The following is a 16,040-nucleotide window of genomic DNA, read 5'->3' as shown; positions in this document are numbered from 1 at the left end:
CAGAACCTGACACCGACTACATGTGTCATGTTCTGTAATGATGTAACATTATGTAATCCTAGGCTGAGACCTTAGGGCTCTGTGTGGCTATCTGAACACTTTGTTCAGATCTATTGATGCAATATTCCTCTGTGGGAAAAAGTAAGTGCAGCCTTGGCTTTACGCGGTAGCGCTGCTCCATTTAACTTCTTATAGTGTGTTTTGCATCATTGTCCTCCTGGTCGTACTGTGCCTCACTCAACTTCTTGACCACCTTTCCATGTAAAGTTTCCTAATTTGCAAAATGTTGCTCTTGCATGCAGTGCCCACGTTAAATCCCCTCCATAAGCATTCCAGTGAGATTCTGATAGGATCTTGTGTGTAGTTTTTATTTGGCCAGACCCTTCTTGAACCTTTAATTTTCTTCTTTTTGAGCCATTCTTTGCTAAATTTACCCGTATGCTTGAGGTTATTATCCTGTTGAAAGGTAGCTTTTTGAACGCATTGCCTTCAAGGACACTGCTTTACAGCTTCTCCTTAAAACTGGCCTCTGGTCTATTGCGTTTAAACCATTCTCTCTGATTTCCTTGAGCGCATTATTCCAACAAACCTACCTTGAAGTTTATTATCAAACTAATTTTGCTTTGATGGTCTTTTTTGGATTTCACTTAAACATTACACAATACAGTTTTGAGGTTCTTGGAGACTTTTTTTTACTGCTCTACATCATCTTCCATGTTATTTACTTTTTTTAACATGAAGATATATCTCCTGAAGTCCATCTAATACCAGCTGGAAATCACTAATATGACTGATATCACTGAAATTGTCATAATATGCTTGGATATCAAAGAGATTTCATTCTTTTTTTCTGATCACTTTGTACTATCAATATCAGTGGATTTGACATGGAAAAATAATTGCACAGTTGAGTATCTTATGTATCATACATAGGCAAAATGATGGACATAATTAAAATCTGCATGATAACGGCCTTCACCGCGGTTATGTTTTCTTTCTTTACCCTTTAAGCAAAGAGGCACAAGATAACAGGAAATGGATTCTGGCAGTCTTTGAATACTTAATGAGCAATGCAGCAGCCCTTCCTTTAGCTGGATTCACCATCATTAAATCATCACTGACCACTCCCTTGTGTTTGTGTTAGGGTGAAAGAGGCATCCCGGGATTGCCCGGAGACCACGGTGAAAAGGGCGAACCTGGGGAGAGCATTACAGGGCCACCTGTGAGTATGATGTCGTATTGATTGGTCAGTGAGCACCAAACCATTTATTATTTAGTGGCACCCTTGAAACATTTCAGATTCCTGCTTTTGTCTTAGGCGTGGAAAGAATGGGCTACTCTCTGAATACTGGAGATGTGTTTTTATTAGAAACATCGGTCATTACTTGCTCTCTCGCCTCATCATGCACGCTCTGTGGTGCTAGTTTGAAACTCAGATTTGACAGTGAGTGAGTCTGTGTTCATTTTTGAAACACAGGGTTGTCGACAGAGAATCAATAGATCAAAAGGTGTCTAACACAATTCCTTTATTGGATCCTGGGTGCTAGAGGGCAGGTGGTGTTAACAAGATGTGTGATGTGTTTTTAGGGCCCCATGGGACCCACCGGGGAGCCAGGAATTGAGGTGTGTGCGATAAATTTTCTGTATCCACAACACAAACAAGATGTTCAAGTCGATTTTTAAAAATGTTCGTCCAATTAGCCATGGATCTCTTCTTGGCAATTTTGTTACAGCACTATTAACAGTAAGTGTGGGTGACTGTATAGGGCAACGCTGCTAGCCTCTATCTTGGTATTTTTCAGGGCTCTCGTGGACCCCCAGGTCCATTTGGCCCCCCAGGAGCTCCAGGAAGAGAGGTGAGTTAGGGCAGCCTGTCCTTCCACTGTTTTCCACTCCCTTGCACGTTTACAGATAAAAGATGGCCAGAAGCATGGAGAAATGTCAGCTACCAACTGTGGATGAACAAGTACAATGTATCACAGCTCCTGGACACAAATCCCCACCAACTGAGAAGAGTGTGAAAGCTGAAAGTTATAGCCTTGCCTGTGTGCTTCATATCGTAACCAGAAGTGCTGTTAACTCCTTGTTCTGTCTCAATTAAAGGGCTCCCCTGGTAGGCCAGGTCCACCGGGGCCTGCTGGACCTCCAGGTGAACCAGTAAGTAAGAAAATCTCTGTTTTGCTTACAGCGGTTCAGCATCACTGATCAGCCATGAGACCTACTGAGATCACCTTAAAGTCAAACTCAGTATTCAGACTGTAGCTGCAGTTTTGGGATAATAAGTAGCTGTAGTTCTAGTGTTCAGCAACCGACACCACATTCAGGAAAATGTTCCAGTTTACAACAAATTGGCGGCCCCCTGTTGTTAGAGCATATTTTTATTCCTTTCTTGTGTCTTTGTGAGTTTCAAATGAGGAGCATTTACTAAAGTGCTAATAGCTGTAGTGTGAGTACCTCACCATTCCTACCGCTGCTGCATCAGAGCCTTGAAATTTTTGCATTTTAGCCCATTTATATTCATGCGTTGTAAAGACGCATGAAAGCCATTTATACCATTTTATGTTTTTTTTTAAATACACGGGCTTCACATCAAAATGTTGTTTTTTTTTCTCAGCTTCAGAGAACAACAATATTTTGAAGATTTGGGATCATGTCTTCCAAAATAACAAAGTTATTAAACCGTTTCCTCAAGCAATCCAGATAAAACTGAGAATGAAACACTTAAAGCAAACTTTGTTAAATATGTTCAAGGAAAAAATCGCATTCCAGGCATGTAAGTCAGTCTTGTGTGCCTTGTGATGTTTTATTAAAAGAAGCAGTCAAGCAAAAATAAACAACTGCAGAAATCACAAAAATAAAGAGAGATGAGATTTGAAATTAAGGTTTTTTTTGTTTTGTTTTTTTTTGCTTCTTTTTTCCTAACAGACTGCCCTGCCGATTTTTGGAGACATGGGTGCTTTGCTTAAGGTATTTATATCTCCATAGTTGATGATAATTGCATTGTTTTCACAGAACAATTGCATGCAGAAGCGTGAGGGTTGGTATTTAAAATGAACAGCATTTGCCGGCTTGAAACAGTACTATCCCACTAATACATGGATGCAATCACTTGAGAGATATTGTGAGAAAGCCCTTGAGTGCCTTCATCAGGATGACTGGGAGAAGGAGATCCAGAAAATAAAAGAAAACAATTTCACGAGAAAGCCCGGATTACTCATTCACCAGAGGTGCACAGTGTGACAACATGTTTAGTAAAGCCTCTCAGTGTGACAATGAAATATTGAAATATCACACAAGTGCAATGCAAATAAAGTGAAAAACAAGATTATAAAGAGATTACTGTCTCAAAAGATAAGATCGGCTTCAGATATGCATTGTATACAGTTTTACAGAAGAATAATTGCTAAATAGCACTTCTCCATTCAAACAATGTGTCACCACTTGATCCAAAAGCCTCAAAACACTCACGCAAAATGACTTCTCTTCTGCCCTAGCTCCGTTTTAATTGTCTCTTCTCTACATTTTACATTACTTAAACCTTAACCCTCAATATGTAAATCTGAACGAATGTTAACTTTTGGGACATATTATATAAGTTTTTCCCAAAATCAGCAGACAGGCAGCACTTTAAAACTTTTTTCTAACATATTCCTCATATATTGGAATATATTTTGTTACAGCAGTGCTCAGGATCCCAACCTTTCCTGACCAGTGCTGAATGTGGACCAGGACTACACAGTTAAACCTAATACCAGACACTCCTCAGTATCTCCTGAGATTATAGTACAGTGTTAAAATGGGATTAAGTACTCCTTTAGTAGCTTTTACCTTTCATAATGTGAACACTCTGTCAAAATAAATGCAATTCTTGTTTCTTTTCTCCCACTGACGTAAATTAGTCACCTTAGTACATGTCGTTAGCTGCAGGACAGCACTTAGACGAATTAAAGCTTTTTCTTTTTAATGCTTAACATACGTCAGCTCTGACAATAAATATAATGCCTTCACATGATTAATCATTGATAGATAAAGCCAGATGTCAGCAGACTTATTATTTTCTGTCAACCCTTCCTTCAGAGTCAAATTATTTTGTCCATTAAGTGCTCCGTTAGATTCATCTACTGTTTACAGCCTTCATCAGAGTCACGTAACGCCGCTGTGATTAGTACTCTTGACACCTCGATGACACCTTCAAAAAAAGCGCTAAACACATTTAACACGTGTATTGTTTTTCTTTTCATTCATGTCAGTAACAGCATGCTCTTATTATTTTGCCATTGTGTTGAAGTCTTTGAAGATTAGGCTTAAATGGCAATATTGAAACGATGGCTTTTCATTTTACTTTTCAAATTTAGTGAGATTTTGTTGTTGTTGTTATTTTTGAAATGCATTTGTTTTTACTGCCTTTTTCCAACTTAAACTTCCTAATTCTTTTCTGTGCTAGGAGTAGAGTCTATAGTGTATCTAGAATAGATCAAGATGCGATACAGTGCAATGCGATATGATGCAATATGATACAATGTAATATGATAGGATGCAATAGGATGCAACGTGATGCATTATGGACAATATAATACAATACAATAGGATGAAATATGTGGGATGTGATGTATTATGATACGATATGCTGTGATATGATAAGATGTGATACAGTTCGTTAGGCTTGGATGTGATACAAGGCAGTACAGTACAATGTAATGCAATAAGATACGGTGAGATGAGATGTGATACAATATACATTTTTCTGGGGTCAGTGCTGAAATGCCATTGTAGATTTTATGCGCACCATAAGTATGTAGCTGGCAAAAAAAATCCAGTATCCACATGTAAAAATGGTCTTAGTAAAAGCTGTAAAGCAGCACTGCTCAAAGTCACTTGAGCAAAATATCTGGAAAGTCCTTATCAAGATCGAGTAAACTCGTTTTAAAATACTCAAATACAGCATTGCAACAACTCACTAATCCTGCTGCACATACAGTATGTCCGAGTCACAACGTGCAGCAGTGCCAATGGAGTTGGTCCAATGATATTTAGGTTCTCACCTAAATGTCACAGTCAGTGAGTTTGACAAAGTTCACCACTCACCTCAGTGAGAGACACTCTTGGAGGCACTCTAGGTGGGTTCACATTATTTCTGCTCTGTGGACATTTTGAGAACACTTTATGTCAGTTGGGGTCTTGTCCTCCACCCAGGGGATGTGACATAATAAAGGGCGAAAATACAGTGTTCCAGCTCAGCCTGATGAAATCTTATCTGTGCTTCCACTTTTGCTTCCTGCCTTGCCTGCACTGGTAGAATGCCTGCAGTGTGTGCCAGACGAGAGTCCCAGGGCTGCCTGGACAGAAGGGAGAAAAAGGCTCCCCCGGAGTGCAAGGAGTAGAGGGCTTAGTGGGAGAAAAGGTACAAGTGACTCATTAGCATAGCAGGCAATATAGACAATTTACAAAAAAAATGTGACTTTGATTTGCATTGCACATCATGCTTTCAGTGCTCCTTCATGAATATTTTGAGTGCATGCTTGCGCTATTGGACACAAATTCATTATGGACTCCTTTTCCAAACAGGGAGATCCTGGGGTCAGAGGCCCGATGGGTAACCCGGGAAAAGAAGGTCCAAAGGTAGGCAAGAAGATGTCAAACGTAAACTTGTGAAATAACAAAAATGGATTTTATAAAGATATTACTATATGAATAACCTATTTTATCAGCATGGCAAGAATGTGTAGAAGATATAGCCTTATTTTATGATATTGTTTGCTTAAATGTGCATTTAATCTGCTAGACAAAGATTTGCACTGAAAAAAAAGCTTTTCATGAATTTATTTTTGCATTATTCCTGAAAGCCTAAGTAGCTGTTCCACAACTCATATTATTCTGAACACACTTGGGTTTTCACTGCAGAAGTTGTTGCTATGGATACAGTCTTGTACCATGGTGAAATAGGCTAGGCAATTTCAAGTTGTGTGCTGGAAGATGCATTTTGAAATTTATGCCCATCAGACTTTAGTTTAAGGTTTGTTTTTTTTTCTTCCCTTCTTCCTTGTGAAAAACATTCACTTTTCCCTACTTTGTTGCTTCTGCTTTCCTGCAGGGAGTAAAAGGAGAGAGAGGGTTCCCAGGCCCTATAGGCGATAAAGGTGATGAGGTGAGTGAAGAAAAAGTTGAATCTAAACAAATTAATCCAGTGGTTATCTAACCAGGTCAGAAGTCACCGTGACATTGAGAAAGAGGTTTTTCAAACGGATGTAAATATATTCTAATGTTGGCCTCATCTTAAAGTCTGTCTGCTCTGAGAGTCTGTTTTCAAAAGAAGCTATCAAAAGCTATCCGCAGAGCTGCATTTGCACTATGCCCTATCTCTTGCTCTCCAAGGAACTACTTTATGAAGAACAAAGCCTGCCCTGCGTGTTTGTGTGTGTTCATTTAAAAAAAGACAGTGTTGAAAGCAGCTGAGAAGTTTCCCATAGGTCAGCTTTCAGCACTGAACTGCCATGACAGAAGAGTTTTACTAGCAGGCACACTTGCTACTAGATTATAACAGCTCAATAAAAGACATGTTTTGGTCAGATAGCAGGTTTATTTTTCTTTCAGTGATCAAAGAAATGCATGCAATGGCATCTCTAAAATATAGCAAACAATACACTATAGGGCCTAGTCGCCAAATAAATTAATAAAGTTGTCGCATGATGAAGTGCCCCACAGTAGAAAATGTGATGTTCTGCTGCTTCTGCATACTCAGATAAGCTCTAAAGGAAAGAAAATACAAGCATAAGCTCAGAAGTCATTACAGTGTATAGAAAAGCTTTTGAATTCATCCTTTAAAATGTAGCATAGATTTTAACAAAACAGATGTGACACCACAATGACCAATAATTTAATTTATCCACATTTTAAGAATATATGCTTGATGTGCTCGGAGCAGCACAGCTGACGTTCAGCATGGCCACATAACTCTCCATCAGCACTATAGTGTTCGTACAATATAGGATCCAAACAGAGAACTCCAAGGTAGACAAAATAATAAAAGGCATGCCTTTTATTAAGTTGACAGAAAAGTCCAATAACTACATCCAACTGGGAGTTAATAGAGATCCTAGAAAACCACAGGGAGCCAGGAACAACAAGGATACACAGGCTGAAGGAATGGCTCTATCTACACACACTGAGCACTGATAGGAAACTGGAGACTAGTGGGGAACAGGACACAGCTGAACATAATTAATACAGGTGAGACTAGTTAGGGCACAAACAGGAAGTAAAATTAGAATGAGAAACGACAGACAACAAGCCACAAAGAGCTTCCAGGTCAGGAAAATGAAGCCAGTGCAGAAGTGCCCAAAATCTACATTCTATGTGAAAGCCACCAGCTGTGGTTGAAAATAAGACTTTGTGAAGTCTATGGAGAAATGTTTTTCCGTCTTGACCTCTGGAAAGACTTTCCTCCTGAGTTCATGGGCTCACTCACTCATTCTGATTCATACTAAATAAAAAATTAAGTCTATTTTGTAAATCTCGGCCATGTATGTTTCAAATTGGAGACATTTTCTATACTATGTAACCACGTGTGCATTGGCTAGCAAAATAAATCACAAGTCATTAGCCAGTGAGTGTGCGGTTTCACAGTCAGACCCACCCCTTCTTGTCACATCTGTTTTTTTGCAACCAAGATGGTGATGGTAGAAACGTTCATCTGAAAGCTTCAAAGAGGAACTTCAGAAGCCAGTTTTCGTGCTCTCTGTGGCCACAGCTGTAACAAGGAGACACTGAAACAAGACGGATGAACAAAACATAAATAAGCTCATTCAGGGAATGCAGGAAGACAAAGACAGAAGGAGGAACAGATTGGGAAACGCTGAGAGAACTAAACAGACAATTAACAAACTGAAAGTAGCAACTGGAGTGAAATACAAATCAAAATTCAGAACTAGGCAGGAACCAGAACTCAGAGCTACAGACAGTTATTACCAGAAATCCATGAAGTAAGCACAGAAATCAGAGACTATTTCTGCACATGTGTAAACCACTACATTATGAAGCCACTAGTGATGCGGAAAAATATTAATGTAATAATTCTTTTGATGATAATAAGAATTAAATTTTAAAAAATAATAACTAATTTTGTCTCCTCTAGGGGCCTTCAGGAGCACCAGGGCTACCAGGTGTGCCTGGTCGAACAGGGGCCCCGGTAAGAAATCCGTCCTCCATGTGGTCTAAAATTATGCAAAATCTCTTTAATTGTTTCATAAAATAAAATAAGTGTGCTATTCTGTTTGCAGGGACTCATGGGTCGACCAGGTCCAACGAGCCAGCCTGGACCCAAAGGAGATAAAGTAATGTTTTTACTATTTCTGTATTTTTCTGCATACCACAGGCAGAGTGCACGAATTTCTGGATTTTATATACAGTGTATTGTCAGTGGGAGCGCACATTAAATGACCTGCTGGTTACATGAGTGCTTTCAGCCACTGCTTTAAAGCCTGCGGTAAATTGTTTTGACAGAGTATATTAATGAAATTGCACTGTCCTCTTGTTTCCATGTGTGGTATCATGAATCTTAAAGACAGATTCATAAAACAGAAAAACAAAAAAAACTGCAGTTGATGAATACTTGAAAATATTAAATAATTTAAGATTTTCCCCAAATTTTAATATATGCATCAAAGTGCTAGAGAGCAGATAGACGTCTCATGAGATTCTTTTTTGTTTCCCAGGGTCGGCAAATGAGATTCACTTGATTACATTAACATGGGACTGTGGCTGATAAACATTTGCATTTTCACAGACATGTTTAAAAATTCCTCTGGCTTGTGTTTGGCAGGGAAATGAAGGACCTCCAGGTAGACCAGGGCCTCCAGGGCCTCCGGTAAGTTCCTGGTGCCTCAACAAGTGCTATCTGTTGATAATAAGTCTCAAAACCTACATTAGGGTAATAGATTACACATTATTTTGTTACTGGCACTTTATCCTTTTGGAAACACTCTTATGGTTAGCGAGTTAAATGCATGTCCTCAGCACTTATGTTTCCTCAGTCTAACAGTATTTATTGTATCAGGAAAAGCATAAATGACAAACAGGTACAAATACGATGAAATCGTCACGACCTGCACGCTGGCATTGAGTTATGTTTCTTTCCTTTAAAAGGAAAGTGAGTAAGCGCTTCCAAAGGCAAATCTATAATTCATCAGCTGTCCCCTTGAACCTGCCTTGCCCCCCTCCCCTCACACCCTGGCCTCATAAACTGCAGTCTGGGAGGACAAGAGATGGCTCAGTGGCCTGAAAAGGGCACGGGTATTCACTTGCTTCTAAATGAGAACCTTGACTCCTTCTACGTTTACAATAGCTGCCCTCTATCAATCTATCATGGGAAAAACATCATTATATGTTCTAATACTATACAAGAAGAGCAGATTACCTAGTTCTCATACCCAAATCTTTTTAATCAGTGTGCTCTTTTGTATTTCTGAGGCACTCGTCTTTTTGGAATTACGACTGGCTCAAGGATTATTAAGTCTACGCTTCTCTATGTTTTTTTTCTCCTCTTTTCACGTCTCACTCTTTCTCGCACTCTCTTCCTTTCTCTCTCTGTAATCACCAAATGAGCTATTGATCTCTCTTATGTAGCTTTTAAGGGCTTAGCAGTGTATAACTGCTTCAGACCTACTGTACAGTTTTCTGTAAGGACTCCCGGTGCCTAGAACTTACATTCAATGAAAAGAGCCTCTTAGAGAAGATGTCTGATTTACTCTGGGTTGTGTTGTAGGGCAACGGAATGGGCAGCCTGTACAAGCCACAGGTAAAGATTTTAAAAAACTTCAGATCATTGTCATTGTGATCTTCTGAATGCATGGTGCTGTGCAGAGCCTTAAGTCAAATTTGCTAGAAAAAGATTCTGTGCTTGTTGTTTTTGGCCCGTGTAATAAAGTATAAAAAAATTCTTTGCAGAGCGGTGGAGCTATTTTAGGACCCCCTGGAGCTCCCGGTGCTCCGGTAAGTATAATCATTGTTGTGCCTGAAGCAAATCCTTTACACTGAATTGTGGAGTAACACTAGCAAACAGGCATGTGGATACTGTCTGAGCTGCAGAGCCTGGGAGAGCTGAATAACAAATAGCCTGACCAGCCCTCTGGTGTTATCTTGGCTTCTAAGGCTATTATATCACAGTCAATCATGCTCATTGAGATCTGGTGGTTGGTGAAGGCCAAGAGGCTTCCTGACTCTCAAACAGGTGCCTCTTATCCACCCCAGGACACACAACATCATTGAAATGCAAAATGGACTTAGAAGTTCGGCTGCTCTGCACAGTGCCAAGCCGAAGTGACCCGATTTGCTTATCGGGTTCCCCCTGCTCCTCCTTATCAGACAGTTTGTAATCTTGTCCAGTCCTGAGAGACATTCAGTCACAGGCCCTGCAGGGATCCATCCACCAAAACGAACACTTAAGGTGGTGACAAAAAGTAGACACTCTGCTATCCCCAGTGCACAATGGACATGAGCCATAGCTACATCTTAAGGATGCTTCTCCCGGTACTGCATCCATCACAGGCCAACAGCACCACAGGAGCAATCTAAATAAAGGAGCATCTTCATCAGTGTTAAGGAGGATAAGCGGCTCAATTCATCAATAATTGCTTGTGCTTATTAATGTGGAAAATTGCTGGCTGGTGTTGTTTTAAGCCTTTTTGACTGGATTATATGATCCTGATCATTTTAATTGCGTTTGAGACAATATTACACTATTAGCGTGATTTACACACAGAAAATAAGAGAAAAGGCAAGTAATAATGACTAATATAAATTTAAATGACAATAACATACAGTAACCACATGCCATTAAAGATGATATTTACGATTTTTATGGAAGCAGTTGTCACTTTCACGGGGGTAATATGTCCGCTCTCCCTCTCTTTCTCTTTTTAAGGGTCCCAAAGGAGATGAAGGACCTGCAGTAAGTTGAAGCTTTTCATCGTGGGCTATATTTTTTGAGGCATTTGGCTGTTTTTGTGCTCCTCGCAAAAAGTCAGAGTTGCCAGTTGCTTGCTATAATTATTTCTATGGCTTTCTACTGGATAAAATAAGTCAATACAGCCTCAAGCCCGAGCACTTAACCACTTTCAGAAGAACTCCAACACACAGAAAAAAAAAAAATGATCTCGACTCCTACAAATATGAAACCTTTGTACCATATTGTCTTGCCAGTGGGAACCCACAAACCCTCACTGCACTTCAAATGCCCATCCCCCAAACTCTGACGCCTGAAAACAGTCCACACAGACATGGGAATCATCAATTTTTCTCGGGCCCAGTTGCATTTTTTAAAATTTTCTTTATTTTTTGTTTGTTTGTTTTGTTTCACAGTGATTTTTCACTGGCATGTTAATTTGACATTTTAATAAATTGCTCAAGCGTCCGCAATGCCTTGGTGGAATTGCCCCAATCCGTCTCACAGCTGATCCTCTGGCTGGCCCGCTCTTCCCGTAGCCTGAGTAACGTATTCGTGACAATCTACATGTGTGACAATTACCTGGACAATCCGTCTGTGTCAGTGCCGGTCGCCCCTCTATTCTGTGTAATGGCATTTCTCCATGGCAGCGCGAGCAAGATGAGGTGGATAGAGGCCATCACTTGCTTTAGCACTGGGAATGGCTCTCTATTTTTAGTGAAGAAAGCAGGTGTGATTGTGATTGTCAAATGGCTTTCGTTTTTCTAATGGATATAAAGCCTTCAAGGTGTGACAGCATGTGTCCTAGGTCATTTGAAGTATTGTCCTCTCAATACCTGACCGAGATTATCAAGATGAGAGCGGGAAATGTGTAAAATCTTGGCCCGTGCAGAATTAAATTTATTCGCCTTCATCCATTTTTGATCTATATCTGCTCATTTATGCATGATGGTCGCTTTATAATGACACTTGTTACCTTCCAGTCGCTTATCGCCAGCCTCACTCTAGGACTGTGAGACAGAAATAACCTCATTCTTGGTTGGGAAATGGGGAAAGCGAGGAGGCTTGGGGGTTTTTTTTTTGTTTGTTTTTTTGTCTTAACATAACAGTTGGTGTGTTTTTATCTCACAGGGGGAACCAGGGCCCATGGGATTACCTGGGCTTGAAGGGCTGCCGGGTGCTAAGGTAAACGTCAAGATACAAAGTTTTCACGATGACCACCTGTTAAATTCTGAGAATTCCACATTTTTCTGAGCTGGAGCCAAAGTATTCATGTAATAATTAATAATTTGCACGATTACTTAATGAATTTTCCTTCATTAAAAAAAAAAAAGTCCTAGAGGCATCTTTTCACAACTTCCTGCCTTTTCTGTGCAGAAGTGTTTCCACTGATTGGCGGTGTGTGACTGTGTGTTTTGTGGAAGGTTGATGGGGGTGGAATATTTCAGTTTCTCTGACATCCAGAGTAATTTATCCTTTCAGGGCCTGCTGTCAAAGGTTTGACATATGCAAAGCATTTGCTGTTGAAATATGAAGATCTTAAGGAAGTCATTTATAATAAATATATGTGTGTGATTTTTCTGAGGAGATATTTATAGTTTTTTATTAAGTGTTTCAGATTTTTGCATTGCACTTGTCCAGACACATAGCAGCCCAGCAGCTTTCATTATACGGAGTTTCTGATACCACTATCTGTGTGTCTGCTTGATGTGACAGTGATTTATAGTATTCTTTATGTTATGTGTACATTATCTACCTAATATGTTGTGCTTCCAGGGGGATATGGGTTTGTCTGGTCCACCAGGGATGCTAGGTCCTCCAGTAAGTCCTCCATTTTTTAAAATTAATTTAGGACATGCTTCTCTCTGATCAGTCATTTATGTTATTTAAGTCTGCCTCTGGCAACAAGTCAGTGATGTTTTTTTTTAAAGTAGACAGAATAATAGCTCTCAATTCCTATAGCACCAAACTATTTCGATTAATAATGCTGCCTTACACCTGCAGTCTGTTTGTGCAGTGTTTTGTTGGGAAGGTTTCTTTTGTGCAGCTTTAGTATGCTGGTCTCTGTATTTTAAATGGAAGGTTACAGGGGTGCTGTAGATATCACACTATCGAGGACCTGTCAAACACGGTCTGTTCTTCTCCCATACTTGTGATTGACAGGGAAAGCCCGGCGCTCGTGGAGAGCCAGGGATCCCAGGAGAGCCGGTGAGCCTGAGCCTCTAACTCTCTTTGAGCTGTCAATCTGTGCGTCATTCCTTTGTCACTGCCGACTGACACATTGGCTGTCTCTGTTCTGTGACAGGGTGAGAGGGGTCCGCTGGGAGAGACAGGATTCCCTGGGCCCGAGGGACCCCAAGGTCTTCCTGTAAGGATGCTACACAAATTCTGTCGCTCTTCCCTTAATATTATCACTACTAGATGTTGACAAAGCACCTTCCAATAATGTCCACACTAGAAACAGTGCTATTAAAACATGGCCGCATAGTTGTTTTACCATTGTAGTGTGTGTCTGGAAGAAAAGCAACACGATTCAAGGACAATATGAATAAAATACATATGTTAGCTTCCGCTTGTCCTGTAGATGATTACATTGCTCCACATAATTACCATCAGAGATGGTTTCTGTAATTTTCCCTGTAAGCGCACAATGGAACAATGTTCGCACAGCAATCAGGATCATTATCCCTTGGTTGAGATATCTCATTAACTGTGGAGATTACTAGGAGTGCAACAGTGCTGATCCAATCGAAGGCGGGAGCTGATACAAGATGTCTTTGTTTGTGTTGCGCTTCTTGAGCAGGGGAGACCTGGAAAAGATGGAACTCCAGGATACCAGGTGAGTTGTGCGAACGCGTCGCAAATCCCCTTATAGAAAGTGCTTTACATCAGCCAAGCTACAGAAAGATGGCACAGCAGATTTTTATCCCCCCTCAAGCTACAGCGTGCTGACTGCATTAAAGCTATTTGCATATTTGAGATTTTAACGATTAAAAAAAAAACCTAAATGGAATCCTGCAGATTTAAGGCTTTGTTGACTTTTAGTCTTTTCACCCTCATTATACAGTTAATGCTTTCAGGCAATGATAAAATGTTTGTAATAGAGGGCAGTAGATGCTTCAGATTAAATATGCATTTTTCTGCCTGATGAACCTGGCCAAAATGGAAATAAATATGCATAAAAGTCTACTTTTATGTACCTGATCAAATCTACACTGTTTACTACATAATCACACAGAATGGTCTCACAGTATGGGCTTGAATTGCCATTCACTGCACATTATACAATCTAATACCCAAACTCGATTGACTACGATTATTACAGCTTTGCTCTGATTTACAATTTTTTTTTCACCTTACACCTTAATGACAGCCCGAGTACTTTATTGTTTTTTTTTCCTTCCATTTGTTCATAATCTCAGCATCACACAGAGCCTTTCTATAGACAGGCACGACTTTTTGGTGGGGCAACAGTGCCATCTAGCAGATGGTATAGTTGCCTTCTTTAGCAAAATTCCTTGCACACTGCTTTGAGGTTTAATGTAATGCTCAGGGAAGCACATTTCAGTGGGCAAGATGATAGATTTAAGCCTCCCATCAGGCAGCGGGGAATACAGAGTACTGCAGATTAAAGCAGGCAGGGGAGAACGGCATCACAAAGCGATGCCCGCTTCAAAAACCACATCATGCCAGATTGTCTTTTGCATGGCTCCTGTAATCCAGCAGGAAATTGATACAAAGATGCTCCCAAAGGTATTTCTGTGAGCAGAGTAAAGGGAAGCAATGAGGAGTGACAGAGAGGGATTGGAAGACACAAGATGTTGTGACACGAAACCAGAGACAGGTATTTTCTCCCTGCTCCTCTGTACAGTAGAGGCAGCTGGTGGGAAGGCGTTCGTCATACAAACCAGGAGTGATGCAGAGGATCCGTGACATTGCAGAAGGTGAAACACTATACGGGGAGGAATTATGCCTGAGCTGAGTAAGACGCAATCAGTGCAGCGTCAACTGAAAAGCGTGCATTCCTCAAAGTCAAATAATTCATAAGAATCCTCTGCAAACATCGCTTATAGTGGATTTAACAGAAATTCAAATGAACAAATTCCAAATGAACATAATAGAATGACTGAGTGTTGCTCGCGCCCTTACACAATCCCAAACATCAATGCTTTGTGTGCAGCTACTAAAAAGTTTCAGGGTCAGAATAATTTCCTTTTACTGTTTCACTGCCTTTTTTTTCTTCTTACTCCTCAACAAAGACCTCAACTATATAACTATATTTTTTCCTTTTTCCTTTCTAAGGGAGCTACAGGTAGACAAGGAGAACGAGGATCCAAAGGAGAGCGTGTAAGCATTCCTCTTTTCTTAAAAGGAAGCTATTTTTGTGACTCCAACTATAACACACAACAAAAAGATTTTGATGAATAGTAATGAATAGTAATGAAAGTCTTCACTTCAGCACAAATATGACTAATCCCCACAAGCACATAAGCGCTAGATAAAGGCATTTAACGCTCAGTGCAGTTTGCTATTGTGTTTGCAAAAGCTTGGTCACACTTCCACAGTAATCTGTTGCAAACGCCTTTAATAGAGGATGCAAAATGAGGTTTTAGCTTTATGTTTGGCAGCAGAACCCCAGGACCAGTAACTAACTGGACACATTAGGAGAAATGGGTCATTGTGCACAGTATGTAAAGTTACAGCGGGACCTGAAGATTATAGTGACACTGATGCAGCTTTTTCTAGCCAGGAGTGGTAGCTGTAGCACATTCACATGTTTGGTGCCTCAACATCATACACAGGTGAGATATATCTGAGCTGCTACTTTTTTTTAATGCTACAGGGTGATCCAGGAATTCCTGGAGAAAGAGGCGTTCAGGGCGAGAGGGGTCGCCCAGGAGAGCCCGGCCAAATTGGACCCATCGGTACCCAGGGGCAAAAAGGTGATCCCGGCCCTCCAGGACTCCTGGGGAGTGAAAGCCTCCTGGTGAGTTGAAAATTTTCACCGTAAACAAAGACAACCCTCCCAGATAATTAAAAAGCTTTACCGGGCAACTCGTTCCTTCGAGTTACCACCTCAGTTCTCATACACTGGGGGGGG

The 16,040-nt window shown here is 40.4% G+C and overlaps 1 protein-coding gene across 5 annotated transcripts in view; it reads left to right on the top strand.

Moving 5' to 3' along the window:
* The window catches only part of LOC102311109 (collagen alpha-1(XIX) chain), a 103,024-nt gene that overhangs the window by 76,039 nt on the left and 10,945 nt on the right, over window positions 1-16,040 (top strand). For all 5 annotated transcript variants that reach the window (XR_006053246.1, XM_005915483.3, XM_005915485.3 and 2 more), the window contains 21 exons: window positions 1,145-1,222; window positions 1,588-1,623; window positions 1,803-1,856; window positions 2,104-2,157; window positions 2,926-2,967; window positions 5,297-5,401; window positions 5,566-5,619; window positions 6,092-6,145; window positions 8,132-8,185; window positions 8,277-8,330; window positions 8,819-8,863; window positions 9,761-9,793; window positions 9,943-9,987; window positions 10,919-10,945; window positions 12,071-12,124; window positions 12,716-12,760; window positions 13,103-13,147; window positions 13,245-13,307; window positions 13,743-13,778; window positions 15,242-15,286; window positions 15,783-15,926. Coding sequence is in view for 4 of the 5 variants with exons in the window: in XM_005915483.3 (XP_005915545.1) it covers window positions 1,145-1,222; window positions 1,588-1,623; window positions 1,803-1,856; window positions 2,104-2,157; window positions 2,926-2,967; window positions 5,297-5,401; window positions 5,566-5,619; window positions 6,092-6,145; window positions 8,132-8,185; window positions 8,277-8,330; window positions 8,819-8,863; window positions 9,761-9,793; window positions 9,943-9,987; window positions 10,919-10,945; window positions 12,071-12,124; window positions 12,716-12,760; window positions 13,103-13,147; window positions 13,245-13,307; window positions 13,743-13,778; window positions 15,242-15,286; window positions 15,783-15,926 (1,167 nt within the window). In the remaining variant the exon portion in view is untranslated. The remainder of the gene's footprint in view (window positions 1-1,144; window positions 1,223-1,587; window positions 1,624-1,802; window positions 1,857-2,103; window positions 2,158-2,925; window positions 2,968-5,296; window positions 5,402-5,565; window positions 5,620-6,091; window positions 6,146-8,131; window positions 8,186-8,276; window positions 8,331-8,818; window positions 8,864-9,760; window positions 9,794-9,942; window positions 9,988-10,918; window positions 10,946-12,070; window positions 12,125-12,715; window positions 12,761-13,102; window positions 13,148-13,244; window positions 13,308-13,742; window positions 13,779-15,241; window positions 15,287-15,782; window positions 15,927-16,040) is intronic.

Source organism: Haplochromis burtoni, unplaced genomic scaffold, assembly GCF_018398535.1.
Source record: "Haplochromis burtoni strain Fernald_Lab_line unplaced genomic scaffold, NCSU_Asbu1 Contig_12, whole genome shotgun sequence".
Taxonomy (NCBI): Eukaryota; Metazoa; Chordata; class Actinopteri; order Cichliformes; family Cichlidae; genus Haplochromis; species Haplochromis burtoni.
This window is presented reverse-complemented; position numbering and strand designations above follow the sequence as displayed.